Consider the following 15,108-nt stretch of genomic DNA (forward strand, 5'->3'; position numbering starts at 1 on the left):
AGATGGCCACCCACCTGTGTGGCTACAACTCAGCAAAAGCTCTGAGTGCCCTCCAAATTCTGAGTGTCCCCACACAGTTCTAGTCCAGTCTGCCCTCCCTCTACCAGAGCCCGAGGTGAGTGTCTTTGGCTATTTTAGTGTCTGTCCAGCTCTGGGCTGTGGAGCCGCTTTGGAGTTTAACCCAAGGGTGCTGCTCACAGCTAAGGCTGCTACTGCTGTGGGCTCCCAGCTCCCCTCTCATGCCTCCGCTATCCTACCAGGATCGAGTCAGTGTCCCTGGTTATATGATCTCCACAAGCTGCTCTTCTGTTGCTTTTTCCTGACCATTTGTCTTTATTATAGTTGTAATTCCAGTTTGGTCCTGGGAGACAGTCTATGTAGCTTCCATTCACTCTGCCACCATTTTGGAACTCCCTAAGGTTATTATTGATAGGTGCTTATTTATTGCCTTTTTTTCTTTATGCCTATGTTCCTTTCTCTCTCTATTTCTTCTTCTTTTTAAAGCAGTCCCTTTGGCATTTCTTGCAGTGCTGTCTGGTGGTACTGAACGTCTTTAGCCTTCTTTTTTTTTAATAAATTTTTTTATTTATTTTTTTATTACAGATATTTTACCCTTTTACCCCATTGGCACCCCCCACCCCACCCCACCTCCGCCCCATCCCCGGCTTAGTTGTCCATGTCCATTGGTCATGCATACATGCATATAAGTTCTGTGGTTTATCTTTTCCCACCCCCCCACCCCCTCTTCTGAGGGATGTCAGTGTGTGCCCTACTTCCATGTTTCTGGGTCTACTGTATTCCTCAGACTGTTATGTTCATTACATTCCATATATAAGTGAGATCATGTGGTATTTGTCTTTTTCTGCTTGGCTTCTTTCACTGAGGATAATACTTTCCAGGTCCCTCCATGTTGTCTCGAAGGATAAGAGATCTTTCTTTCTTACCGCTGCATAGTACTCCATTGTATATGTACCACCGTTTTTTTATCCATTCATCCACTGGTGGACACTTGGGCTGTTTCCAGATCTTAGCTATTGTAAATAATGCTGCTATGAACATGGGGGTACATATATTCTTCCTGATTGGTATTTCAGGCTTCTTAGGGTATATTCCCAGAAGTGGGATCACTGGGTCAAATGGAAGTTCAATTTTTAATTTTTTGAGGTAGCACCATATTGTCTTCCAAAGTGGCTGCACCAGTCTGCATTCCCACCAGCAGTGTATTAGAGTCCCCTTTTCTCCACACCCTCGCCAACACTTGTTTGATGATTTGTTTATGGCGACCATTCTGACAGGTGTGAGGTGATACCTCATTGTTGTTTTAATTTGCATCTCTCTGATGATTAGTGATGTTGAGCATTTCTTCATATGTCTCTTGGCCATTTGTATGCCCTGTTTGGAGAGGTGTCTATTCAGCTCCGCTGCCCATTTTTTAATTGAGTTCTTTGTCTTCCTTTTGTGGAGTTGTATGAGCACTCTATATATATTGGAAATTAACCCCTTATCTGACACATCATTGGCAATGATGTTCTCCCATACAGTGGGTTGCCTTTCCATTTTGATGATTGTTTCTTTTGCTGTGAAGAAGCTTTTGAGTTTGATGTAGTCCCATGTGTTCATTTTCTCCTTGATTTCTGTTGCCTTAGGTGATGTGTCAGTGAAAATTCTGCTCCGTATGATGTCCGAAATTTTGTTGCCTACATTTTCTTCTAGAATTTTTATGGATTCACAGGTCACATTTAAGTCTTTTATCCATTTTGAGTTTATTTTTGTGTATGGTGTAAGTTGATGGTCTAGTTTCATTTTTTTGCATGTAGCTGTCCAATTTTCCCAACACCATTTATTAAAGAGGCTGTCTTTACTCCACTGTATGCTCTTGCCTCCTTTGTCAAATATTAATTGAGCGTATTGCCTTGGGTCCATTTCTCGGTTTTCAGTTCTGTTCCACTGGTCTATATGCCTGTTCTTGTTCCAGTACCATGCTGTTTTGGTTACAGTCGTTTTGTAGTATAACCTGATATCTGGTATTGTGATCCCACCTACTTTGTTCTTCTTTTTCAAGATTGCTGTGGCTATTCGGGGTCTTTTTTGGTTCCATATGAACTTTTGAAGTATTTGTTCTAGTTCTATGAAATATGTCGTTGGTATTTTGATGGGGATTAGATTGAATCTATAGATTGCTTTGGGTAGTATGGACATTTTAATGATGTTAATTCTTCCAATCCATGAACAGGGTATGCGCTTCCACTTTTTTATATCTTCCTCTATTTCTTTTTTCAATGACCTGTAGTTTTTCGCCAATAGGTCCTTTACTTCTTTGGTTAAGTTTATTCCTAGGTATCTTAATTTTTTTGGCGCGATGGTAAATGGGATTGTTTTTTCAGTTTCTCTTTCTGTGAGTTCATCATTGGTGAACAAGAATGCTGTCGATTTCTTGACGTTAATTTTGTATCCTGCTACTTTGCCAAATTCATTTATTAAGTCTAGTAGATTTTTGATGGAGTCTTTAGGGTTTTCTATGTATAATATCATGTCATCTGCAAATAATGACAGTTTCACCTCCTCCTTTCCAATTTGGATCCCTTTTATTTTTTCTTCATGTCTGATTGCTGTGGCTAAGACTTCCAGTACAATGTTAAATAAGAGTGGCGAAAGTGGACATCCCTGTCTTGTTCCTGTTCTTAATGGAAATGTTTTTAGTTTCTGTCCATTGAGTATGATGTTGGCTGTAGGTCTTTCATATATGGCCTTTAATATGTCGAGATATGATCCCTCTATTCCCACATTGCTGAGCGTTTTTATCAGAAATGGATGCTGGATTTTGTCGAATGCTTTTTCAGCATCTATTGATATGATCATGTGGTTTTTATTCTTCATTTTATTTATGTGGTGTATCATGTTTATTGATTTGCGAATATTGTACCAGCCTTGCATCCCTGGAATGAATCCCACTTGGTCATGGTAAATAATTTTTTTTATTTATTTCTGGATCCGATTTGCTAATATTTTGTTCAGGATTTTGGCGTCTATGTTCATCAGGGATATTGGCCTGTAGTTTTCTTTCTTCGCAGTGTCTTTTTCTGGTTTTGGAATTAGAATTATGCTGCCTTCATAAAACGAGTTCGGAAGTCTTCCTTCTTCTTGAATTTTTTGAAATAGTTTGAGGAGAATGGGTGTTAGTTCTTTTTGAATGTTCGGTAAAACTCCCCCGTGAAGCCTTCTGGGCCTGGGCTTTTGTTTGCTGGGAGAGTCTTGATTACCTCTTCAATTTCCTTAGTTGTTATTGGTCTGTTCAAGTTTTCTATCTCTTCCGGGTCCAGTTTTGGGAGACTGTGTGTTTCTAGAAATTTGTCCATTTCGCTTAGATTGTCTAATTTGTTGCCATATAGTTGTTCATAGTAGTTGTTAACTATCTTTTGTATTTCCGTGGTGTTGGTTGTTACTTCTCCTCTTTCATTTCTGATTTTGTGTATTTGGGTTCTCTCTCTTTGTTTCTTGGTGAGTCTAGCTAAGGGTCCATCAATCTTGTTTATCTTTTCAAAGAACCAGCTCTTTGTTTCATTGATCCTTTGAATTGTTTTTTTGGTCTCTATGTCATTTATTTCTGCTCTGATCTTTACTATTTCCTTCCTTCTACTTGCTCTGGGGTTTTCTTTTTGTTTGCTTTCTAATTCTTTAAGTTGTGAGGTTAGACAGTCAATTAGAAATTTTTATTGTTTTTTGAGGTAGGCCTGTAGTGCTATGAACATCCCTCTCAGAACTACTTTCGCTGCATCCCATAGATTTTGTGTTGTTGTGTGTTCATTTTCATTGGTTTCCTGGAAGTTTTTACTTTCTTCCTTGATCTCCTCAGTGACCCATTCATTGTTTAATAACATGCTATTTAGCCTCCATGTGTTGAAATGTCTTTGCATGTTCTTGTTGCAATTGATTTCTAGTTTCATGCCATTGTGATCTGAGAAGATGCTTGACATGATTTCAATCTTCTTGAACTTGTAGAGATTTAGTTTGTGTCCTATCATGTGGTCTATCTTTGAGAATGTCCCATGTGCACTTGAGAAGAATGTGTATTCTGTAGTTTTGGGGTGTAATTCTCTGTAGATATCTATTAAATCCATTTGGTCTAGTGCTTCATTTAGAGTCTCTGTTTCCTTGCTTATTTTTTGCCTAGAGGATCTACCCAGTGCTATCAACGGTGTGTTGAAGTCCCCTGCTATGATGGTATTTTTGTCGATTTCTCCTTGGAAGTCCTCCAGAAGATTTTTAATATATTTTGGTGCTCCTATATTGGGTGCATATATGTTTATCAAGGTTATATCTTCCTGTTGGATAGATTCTTTCAATATTATGTATTGGCCTTCTTTGTCTCTAGTTATGGCCTTCATTTTGAAATCTATTTTATCAGATATGAGAATTGCTACGCCAGCTTTTTTTTGCTTTCCATTTGCTTGGAAAATTTTTTTCCATCCCTTCACTGTCAACCTATGTGAGTCTTTTGTTGAGAGGTGGTTCTCTTGTAAACATATAGATGAATCATGCTTTCTTATCCAATCAGCTACTCTGTGTCTTTTTATGGGAGCATTCAATCCATTTACGTTTAAGGTGATTATTGATATGTACTTATTTATTGCCATTTTTGTTTAGTGTGGTTCTATTTTTCTTCCCATTTCTACTGCTAATTACAGCAGTCCTTTTAACATTTCTTGCAGTGCTGGTTTGGTGCTAATGTATTTCCTTAGCCTTTTTTTGTCTGGGAAGATCTTTATTTGACCTTCTATTTTGAATGATAGCCTTGCTGGGTAGAGTAGTCTTGGATTCAGATTCTTGTTTTTCATGACTTTGATTACTTCATGTGATTCTCTTCTGGCCTGTAGTGTTTCTTGTGAGAAGTCAGCTGAGAGCCTTATGGGGTTCCCTTTGTAGGTAACCTGTTGCTTATCTCTTGCTGCTTAGGATTCTCTCTTTGTCTTTAATTTGTGGCATTTTAATTACTATGTGTCTTGGTGTGGGCCTGTTTGGGTTCTTCTTACTTGGGACTCACTGTGCTTCTTGAACTTGAATGCCTTCTTCCTTCACCAAATTAGGGAAGTTTTCTGTCACTATTTTTTTGTATATATTCTCTATCCCTTGCTCATTTTCTTCTTCTTCGGGGACTCCTATGATGCGAATATTATTATGTTTCCAGTTGTCCCACAGTTCTCTTAAGCTGTCTTCCTGTTTTTTAATAGTTTTTTCCTTTTGTTTTTCTGATTGGTTGATTTTTTCTACCCTGTCTTCTAATTCACTGATCCAGTTCTCAGCTTCCTCTACTCTGCTTTTTAAACCTTCCAATGTGTTTTTCATTTCTGATATGTCATTTTTTATCTCTTCTTGTTGGTTTTTAATTTCCAATCGGCTTATTTTCAGTGTCTCTATGTCTTTACTCATGCTGTTCAGCTTCCTCAAGATCATGGCTCTGAATTCTAGCTCTGTTAACATGCCTAATTGCTCCACATTGATCTCATCTTTGGTGGAGGTCTCTTGCTCTTTCATTTGGCTTCTGTTTCTGTGTTTCACCATTTTGGCTATCACTGTGGGCTTTGGAGCTTGTCAAGTTTTCCCCGTGCGTGTTGGTGTTCTGCTGTTTGTGGCTCCCTCTCCTGTGTTTAGATGAGCGAGGGAGGAACCAAGTTAAACACCACTGTCAAGTCTTACTTTCCTGGTTAAAGTTGCCAGCCCAGGAAAGGTACTGCTATCCTCTAGCTTTTTGCCTGGAGGGTAGCAGTCCAGGTAACTTGATGAGTTTTGTGTTGTCAGTTGATTGAAAAGCTCCCTCTGGTGCTTAGCACAAGGGGATTTCCCGAGGGTGGGGCAGATGCTGGTTGTTAGTGAGCCTCAATTAGCACTTCAATGGCCCACAGGGTGGGGTTGGATCTCCGAGGGAGGGGCTGCTGCCTCTCTCAGAGCCCTGGGAAGGAGCAATGTGGCCACCGTCCTGAGTGGCTACACTCAGCAAAAGCTCTGAGCGCCCTCCAGATCCCGAGTGTCCCCACACAGTTCCAGTCCAGTCTGCCCTCCCTCTGCTGGAGCCCAAGTTGAGTGGCTGTGGCTTTTTTAGCCTCTGTCCTGGCTCTGAGCTGTGGAGCCACCTGGGAGTGTAACCCTAGGGCCTCTGCTGACAGCTGAGGCTGCTGCCGAGCTGCTGACCGTGGGCTCCCAGCCCCCGTCTCGCGCCTTCGCAAGCCTACCAGGATCGAGACAGTGTCCCTCATTATATGGTCCTCGCAAGCTGCTTTTCTGTTGTTTTTTCCCGTCAATTTGTCTGTTTTATAGTTGTAATTCCAGTTTGGTTCTGGGAGACGGTCTGTGTATCTTCCGTTCACTCCGCCACCATTTTTCCTCTCTCTCTTTAGCCTTCTTTAGCTCTTTATTTCACCTTCAATTTTAAATGATAGCCTTGCTGAATAGAGCAGTTTGGGTTGCAGGTTCTTGCTTTTCATTACTTTGAATACTTCATGCCACTCCCTTCTGGCCTGAAATGTCTCTGTTGAGAAATCCTCTGACAGTCTTATGGGATCTTCTTGAAGGTAACTAACTGTCTCTCTTGCTACCTTTAAGATTCTCTCTTTGTCTTTAACCTTGGCCATTTTAATTATGATATGTCTTGGCATGGGTCTTTTGGGGTTCATCTTGATTGGTACTCTCTGTGCTTTCTGAACTTGTGTGACTTTTTTTTCACCCGGTTAACAAACTTTTCTGTAATTATTTCTTCAAACGGTTCTCTATCCCTTGCTCACTTTCTTCTCCTTCTGATAGTCCTGTAATTCAGATGTTGTTATATTTCATATTGTCTCAGAGCTTCCTTAAACTATCCTTGTTCTTTTTATTTTTTTTCCTTTTTGTTGTTCTTATTGGGTATTTTTCTCTATCTTGTCATGGGATCACCCCTCAGGGTGGCTGACTGTGAAGTTCAAACTTGATCACAGCATGCAAGCTACTGTACAGGTTCTGACCACATGACACAGAATGCCTCACCTGGGTCTGGTTCCTGCCAAGATCTCCCTTTGGACATGCTACTTGTGAAGCTTACTCGATCCTAGTTTGATATTGTTTGAGGCTTACCACAGGGAATGTTGATTCTGGGCCTCTGAGAGGAACCCTGCTGCAGGCCAATATCAGACACTGCTTGTGACTGGTCTTGGGCAACCTGTTTGGAGCTACAAAGTGATCCACAATTTGTTGCTGGGTCTGCTTGGCCTGGATGTGCACAGAAAGGACCAAGCTGTGCACCAAGGCTGACTATTACCAGCACCAGGCCCAGGAGCAGGTCAGCAAAAGTCCCAAGGCACCCTAAGATCACCTCTGCCTGTCTCCAACTGCCAGCTGCCTGTTAGGCTCAGTCACTGAAAGAGCCTCTAGTGGTACTTGAATTGCATGAGGTAGGTTCTCAGTGAGTCACCAGGTAGGAGCAAGTGGTATTCACCAGACTGATACAGATTCAAACTCAGTGCCAGTGCTGGGTCTGAGGCCACTTAGCAAAAGTCTCAGGGTATACCAAGTCTAGCTACCACCCACTGGATACTTGCACACCTTTGTGGTTAGCCAGAGTCTCAAGGAATCATCGGTGAGGCTTGCAGAGTTTTTCAGGCCTAAACAGACCAAGATTTGGCAGTGTGAAGGAAGGGCTCTGCACTATTCAGGCATGCATGGGGAAATGTCCCCTTTTCTAGAGCCACACAGTTCAGTCAGTCCCAGATTCTGCCAGGAGGAGCCCTAGATTCAGCAGGGTGGGGCCTCTGGGAGTTGGGAAGAAGGAGCTAGTGGATCTCTCATGAAAGGGAAGTGCCAATTAGGCTTCAAGAAAGGTGGGGGTATGGCCTCTGCCCAAGAGCCACACAATTCAGTCTGTCCCAGATTTTGCCCAGCACTTGGCAAGGTGGAGCCACTAAGAGTCAAGAGAATGGGACCACTGGGATCAAAAGGGTGGGGCTAGTGAATCTCCCATAAGGGGAAGTGCCAGTCAGGTTCATGGGAAAGGGGGTAATGGCCCCTACCCCAAAGCTGCACAACTCAGTCACTGATACCCCCTGAGTCTGCCCAGACCTCTAAACCCTGGCAAAGGCAGCTGACTACTCAGCAGGATGTAAGATCAGCAGAGTAGGGTGAGAGAGAGTCCAGAGGGTAGGGATATTGCTTTCTTCCAGGCTGATGCTTCACAGAGGGAATGTTCCACCCAAGAAAGATGGTTTCTGCAATATGAGAGAATGACTCAGTACAGGAATTCCGGCAGCTGTCCTTTCTGCTCTCTCCCTAGAGCCACAAACCCCAGATTCTCCTCATGTGACTCTAGTTTGGTCCACCCTCCCTCCATCAGGGTGAATGGCTGTGAACAAATTTTTGTGCATTGGCCCTTTAAGAGGGGACCTGTGTTTCTAGTGAACTCTTCTCTCTTCTTGACAGACAGAATCCCTGAGGATTGTGACAGCTAAATGTTATGTGGGTGCCTCTTCCTGGCTCTGATGCTCTGGGCTGGGGAGCCGGGCTTCAGATTGAGGAGTCACTCCCCACAGCTGAGATATCCCTCCAGAACCTCAGCTGCTGCCTATGGGACTGGGCTAGCCCGTTTTGTGTCTCTGCCCTTCCTACCAGTCTCAACGTGGCTTCATCTATAAATCCTTGTTTGTAAGACTTCTCTTCAGCTAGTCTTCAGTTGGTTATTCAGGATTATTATTCTATAATTTAGTTGTAATTCCAATTTTGTCCTAGGAGCCAAATTGGCAGCCAAAACTTAGAGCAGCTATAGAGGAAATCTGGCTGAGGAACTGTAGTCTAGTGGAACACTCGTAGCCATGGTGCACCCTGACCATTGTCTCAGACTTGGTCCAATCCCTATTTCTCTCCTTCAATCATAAGAGATCATCTTAACCTAGAATAACCTCTCTCGTACAAGAGACTTTGTTGTTCATTTATAAAAATTCCATTTCATGGTGGGTTGTGGATCTGATTTCCATCCTATCTCCAATTCTCAGCCAATTAAGAACTATTTTCAGTTTTTTCCCAGGTAAGCAGTGTCATTTTTCTGCCAGAGTTTTCACAAATGGACTTGTAAAGAGTCTGTCACACTTTGAACCTCAGTCCATAAATACTCTAGATGCAAATGGGGACAAAAATGAAATTTTATAGAATCTAGCTTGTGTTTTAAATCCTTATTATAGTAGTGACTATTGCATTTAACAATGATTAGTGATGCTATATAATACCTAGAATGACTACTACTCAGAGTAACAATCTCTATTTGTTAGCTTGTGAATTTCCTTCTTGAATTTTTCAAGGTGACCTGGCCTGCAAAATAGGAAAGGGGCCCAAACGCAACTCAGGACTCAGAACTGGGATCTCTCTTCCTGCTTTGGGCTCTGCCATCAACCTCTGTTACCTCCAACTGTGCTTCTCAGAAAGTTCCAGAGCCCCTGGTACTCCACTCTAGAAAGAAAGCCTCCACTCTGGACCTGCCTGCTTGTCTGTGTAGAAACTCGGTGGAAGAATGTGGCTTTTTACTCACACCTAAGGTTCTGGACATTCCAGAAGCCTTCAGCAAGGTGGCCATAAAACCTGCATAACAGGATCCACAGTTTCCCCAGCTGTTTTTCCTAGAGTCTGAGCCATGGCAAAAATGGAATGTGCTTAAAACAGAAGCCCCAGAGATTTTCTGGGTGGTGGTGCTGTTATTAAGTTTAAATTGAACATACACAAACAATTTAGGTTTGTGCTATCAATATAGAAGCAACTAGCCACAGGTGGCTATTTAATAAAATTAAATAAGTTTAAATTAATGACTAAAATTAAATTAAATTACATTAATTGAAAATGCAGTTTCTTACTCACACTAGTAATACTTCAAGTGCTCGATAGCCTCATGTGGCTAGTGGCTACTGTATTGAACAGGACTGATATAGCACATTTCCACCATTGCAGAAAGTTCTATTGATCAATGCTGGTCTAGACATTTGTAAATATACCACACATATGAGTGTGTGTATATAGTTATCTTCACAGCAACTCTTCAAGGTAGGAGGTAATAATATCCTCATTGTACAGGTAAGGAAAATGAGCTCAGACAATTCAGATGCCTTGCCCACAACTAGAACTTTAGTCTACCCCTCATAGCTTTCTGGCTGAAGGCTGGCACCCAAAAGATCATTAGTTATTTATCAGCTCACCTGTTATGTGTCTAACATAGCAGGTTCTGAGTACAGAGCATCTTCTTTGAGAGATCCAGGTAGTGGTTATTCATACCCTGACCTCCAAAGCTGGCCATATGCCTGCTCTCCACTAAATTGAATGATTTCCCCAGAACCTGGTGTTTGGGATGTCACCTCCACGATTATTACTGGATTTCCATGGCCAATGGATGCTTCATGCACTATTCAGCATCAGCAGAGTGCACACAGAAGCACTCCATGAAACTGTTTAATTATACTTTTTTAAGTTTCTCAGGAGACTATTGCCTTTATCAGTGAGCTGCAGGGTAAGCTTCAGGTTCATGGCGTTGGCTCCAAGGGCAATGCAGAACCAAGGCTTGGGTCTGAGCCAGGTGTGACCATCATCTTTTGGTAGATATGCTGTATAAGATTTGTATTTTAAAATATTCATCATTTTCTGCTCTAAAATAAAAGCCATGTCAAAGAAGGATATTAACATAGGCAAAGGGCCTATGGGAAAGGGACTAGCACCATGTGCCAGGCACCATGCTCAGTGTTTTCATACATGGTCTTATTTAACCTCACAAAACCCACCCACAGTGACAGTGAGACTTCAAGTCTGTCTGATTAACCTCAAAGTCTCCTGACCAGTACCGGTAGAAGCAGAAGTCTAACCCAAATAGTTTTGTTCCCAAAGTCTAGAGTCTTCCCCTTACACCATACAATCCTCAAATGTAGTTTTCTTTATTATGTTTCTGGTGCAAGAGCCTTTGAGCATCTCACTGTCAAAGTTATAGACAGGCAGCTGAAATGCTGAGATTAACCCTTTGTTGGGCTCCAAATTTATGATCAAAGAGACTCCTAAAGACTGTCCTTCACAAGGATTAATTAACCCAATTTCAGCTTTTTATGATAAAATAATAACACTCACATTAGCAATAACTTTTACTTATCAAGGAACTTAGCACTTCAAAAGAAAGATGTTATGAGCTCCTGTCTCAGTCTGGGTTGTCCCAAAAGTAGACCCTAAGCTGGGACTTGGGTGCTAAAAATTTTTTGAAAGATGATCCCAGTGAGGAAGTGGAGATGTGAGACAGGGAAGAAGAATACAAGCCTATAAAGGGTACATTGATGAGCAACTAGTGGCCCACAGTGACTAAGTCCCACTGGGGACACTGAGTTGTCCCACTGAAGAATGGAGAAGCTAGGGTATTTTTATTCACCACCTTCTATCAGTCATTGGTAGAGAATTATCCCTGAGGAGTTAAATCCCTGACACTTTTAGGCAGCCCTGCACACAGGCTGAGCAAACTGCCTCGGAACAGGGAAAAGCTCCAGGGGAGAAGCTGGGAGATGCTGATGTCTGAGGTGGGAAGCAGTCAGGATACATGGGAGCCACAGTGGCCAGTGAACTCAGAGGTGACTTAGGAGAAATGGGAGGGGCAGTTACATTCCCCTTCCTCATAGAAGGTTCAGAAAGTATAAGTAACTTGCTCATGCTCACACAGCTGGGGTAGGAATTAACCCAGGTCTGTCTGATTAACCTCAAAGCCTTTGCTCTTTCTGCAACCTGAAGCTGTCTTCAGAGACCCTTCAAGCAATGTGCCCATTCCTCACCATATCTTCTATCATTTGGCCCTTAGGAAAATACCATCCACTGGCAAGTTGGTGCTGACCTTAACCACCGATGCGTGTGAAGGGAAGGAAAATTTTGTCCGCTACCTCGAGCACGTCCAAGCTGTCATCACAGTCAATGCAACCAGGAGAGGAGACCTGAACATCAACATGACTTCCCCTATGGGTACTAAGTCCATTTTGCTGAGCCGGCGTCCAAGAGATGATGACTCCAAGGTGGGCTTTGACAAGTGGCCTTTCATGACCACCCACACTTGGGGGGAAGATGCCCGTGGAGCCTGGACCCTGGAGCTGGGATTTGTTGGCAGTGTACCCCAGAAGGGGGTGTTGAAGGAGTGGACACTGATGCTGCATGGCACACAGAGCGCCCCTTACATTGACCAGGTCGTGAGGGATTACCAGTCCAAGCTGGCCATGTCCAAGAAGGAGGAGCTGGAGGAAGAGCTGGATGAAGCTGTGGAGAGAAGCCTGAAAAGCATCCTGCACAAGAACTAGTGATGCACCCTGGCTCCAGCACCTCCCTCCCCTCCCCCACCTCTGCCTCTCTATCCTCGCTCCATACTTTGTCAGGCACCTAGCGATTGTCAGCCCCACACAAGCGATTCCAACTTCTAGATCTGAAGCTTCACTCACTGTCAATGATTATTTTCATTACAATGGAAGCAATCTTTTTTATTCTATGCCCCAAATACAGTGTTCCCACCAACACCTATATTCTATTTGTGACTCTAGGTTCTTTATTTGTGTCATTTAAACAGGTGATGTCCTGCAAAAAAAAAACTTGGACAACTTTCCCCTCAACTTTTTTCATCTCTGAGAAAAGAAGAGTATGCATTTTAAAAGCTATACACAGTGACTTCAAGAACATTTATTCATGGTCTCAACTGACCTGTTACATAAAAAGAAAATCAAAGATCATAACCAAGGGTGAGCTTGAATCTCTTAAAGCACAGGAGATGCTGTGAATGCTTTAGGGAAAGATATTTTGAACTTAGCAAGATTTTTCGGTGACCTAGATGAAGGTAGTGTGATTCAAAAGATGCCATCCATGAGAGTCCTAATTACTGGAGGGAGAAGAGTCAAAAAGCATGAGCATTGGAAATCTTATCACTAACGCCAACATCATGACTCACCCTATTCAGCCAGCATGACAAATATAAAATCATGTAGCTTGGCTGTCCTTTCACCAGCTACTGCTCTGAGTTATGGTGAAATATTCTAGAGAAGCCCAAATTACTCTGTTTAGAGTTCATCTCAGCACTGATTTTCTGGGGTTTCTCACATAGCTATCCAAAAGTGAAAAATGAAAGGCAGGTCTGGCAACACCATCGCAGTTTAACCCAGGAATGTGTCCTTTCCTAATTCAGTTTGGGACTTCTTAATCTGATGTGAGCAAGAGGCCCAGTGAGTATTTTGACACCTTTCCACACATGAACTTGGGCTTTGATTTCAAAAACATGATTGGAGGGCAATATCTTATTTCTTCGTGTTGCAATTTCTTTGATGTGTTAGAGAAATGGCCTTTGCTCAGGCACAGGTGTGTAGAGGGTGACTGGGGCATGTCTGAAGATGTGAGAAGCCATCTTCACATGGACCTTCATTTATATGGAGCCTTTTATGCCAAAGGGGGAAATGCCAACTCATCCCCAGGTAACCTGAGGCATGAAGGAAGCAAGAAAAGCCCTCAATAGGGAAATCACAGTCACCATCTTGGCAACTAAGCAATCCATGATGGTGATTAACAGGTAATCTAAAGCTGATACATCACTTTCCCCTGTCAACCCTGAAGACACCACACCATTTCATTACCAAATGGAAATGCTTTCTGACCTGTTGACACTTTGTTTTCCTACTCAAGGATTGGCTCTTCTTCCATAACCCCAATGCCCACCCATTCCCCAAAAATGATTCATTTGTTTGACTTGATTCCCAAGAACTGATCAATCACTTCTGGCTTTCTTTCTCCCTCCCCCTGAGAGCACATAGCTAAGCCTGGAGTTCCATTCCCCAAAGGTTGCAACTTTAAGAGAGAAGTCTGGAAAACCCATTTTCTTTTTCCCCCATGTTGGCATGAATTTCTGCCTTCTCTGACACCATATGACCCTCTCCATATAATGCTTTAAAGTATAATAATATCTATAATTTTTAAAAGAAATTTATTACTTGTTGTGAAGGTCTTTTTAAACCAGTTTAGATTTTAAGAAAAAATAAATAAATGGAAATCATCAAAAATTCATTTCACATTTAAAGTCTGAAAATAAACCAAAGGACATTAAGTGTGCATGTGTGTATAAGTGCACACAGAAATACACACACACACACACACACATATGTAGACTATATGCATGTGTATATATACACACACAGACTTGTATAAATGTATATACACACAGATATCTAAAATGTGTGTATGTGTATTTATCAAAAAAACAGATATCATATTCATCTTTGAAAGAATATTCAGAGAATATAAAGATGATTCTGGCTAAGAAAAAGCCAGTGGAAATTCAGGTGAAAATGTTCATTGATTCCCATTGCATCACCTCTGTAATTTTGCAGCTATCTGTATAAACATTAAATGTCTTATATAGCAGCAAAAATATAAAATAGTTGTCCATATTTTCACAGTTGTGGTATAATTTACGAAATTAGAGAATAACTTATCAGCTTCTTAATAGAAATGACAAGTTTTGATATGAGTAAACAGTATATAAAAATATAGTGCTATATAAAAATATTTGGTCTCTATTTTATTTTTTTAAACCAGTATTAACATTAAAATATGTCTAGCTAGTGAGGTTTTTATGATATCCTTTATCCTAATAGAAGAGACATTTACAGTCATTTATTTTTTAAAATAAAAATAAGTAAATAATGATTAATCAGGATAACATTGTTACTCCCTATTACAAAATTTCCTAAACAAATTTTAAAAGACATGTAAATTAGGAAACTTAACAATAAAACATTACCTTCTAGAAATTGTGGGATGTTATATGTATTACATAAAAACACTGCCATCCATTCCAGGAGCAGATAATAAAAAGTTGCTAAAGAGAGATCTAAAAAACCTGCTTTCATAATTATACATGAAAGATGTATAAATAGCAAATAAATCATACACCTACAGCAATACTTTTAATACTCAGGTTACATCCCAGTAGCTGGTTGTAAAATAAATTTAGGGAGGCAACACCATTTTAGAATAGAATAGATCATGCATATTAATGCCAAGCATTGTTTTCTGAAATATTTTTTCAGAGATGTGTGTGTGTGTGTCTAAGTGTGTGAATTG

The 15,108-nt window shown here is 41.3% G+C and overlaps 1 protein-coding gene across 1 annotated transcript in view; it reads left to right on the top strand.

Annotated features, from left to right (window-relative positions):
- PCSK2 (proprotein convertase subtilisin/kexin type 2) overlaps positions 1–12,521 on the top strand; it is a 322,138-nt gene extending 309,617 nt beyond the window's left edge. The window contains exon 12 of the mRNA XM_036245861.1: positions 11,822–12,521. Coding sequence (XP_036101754.1) covers positions 11,822–12,308 — 487 coding nt within the window. The 3' untranslated portion in view covers positions 12,309–12,521. The remainder of the gene's footprint in view (positions 1–11,821) is intronic.
- Positions 12,522–15,108: the final 2,587 nt, after the last annotated feature.

Source organism: Molossus molossus, unplaced genomic scaffold, assembly GCF_014108415.1.
Source record: "Molossus molossus isolate mMolMol1 unplaced genomic scaffold, mMolMol1.p scaffold_m16_p_6, whole genome shotgun sequence".
NCBI lineage: Eukaryota > Metazoa > Chordata > Mammalia > Chiroptera > Molossidae > Molossus > Molossus molossus.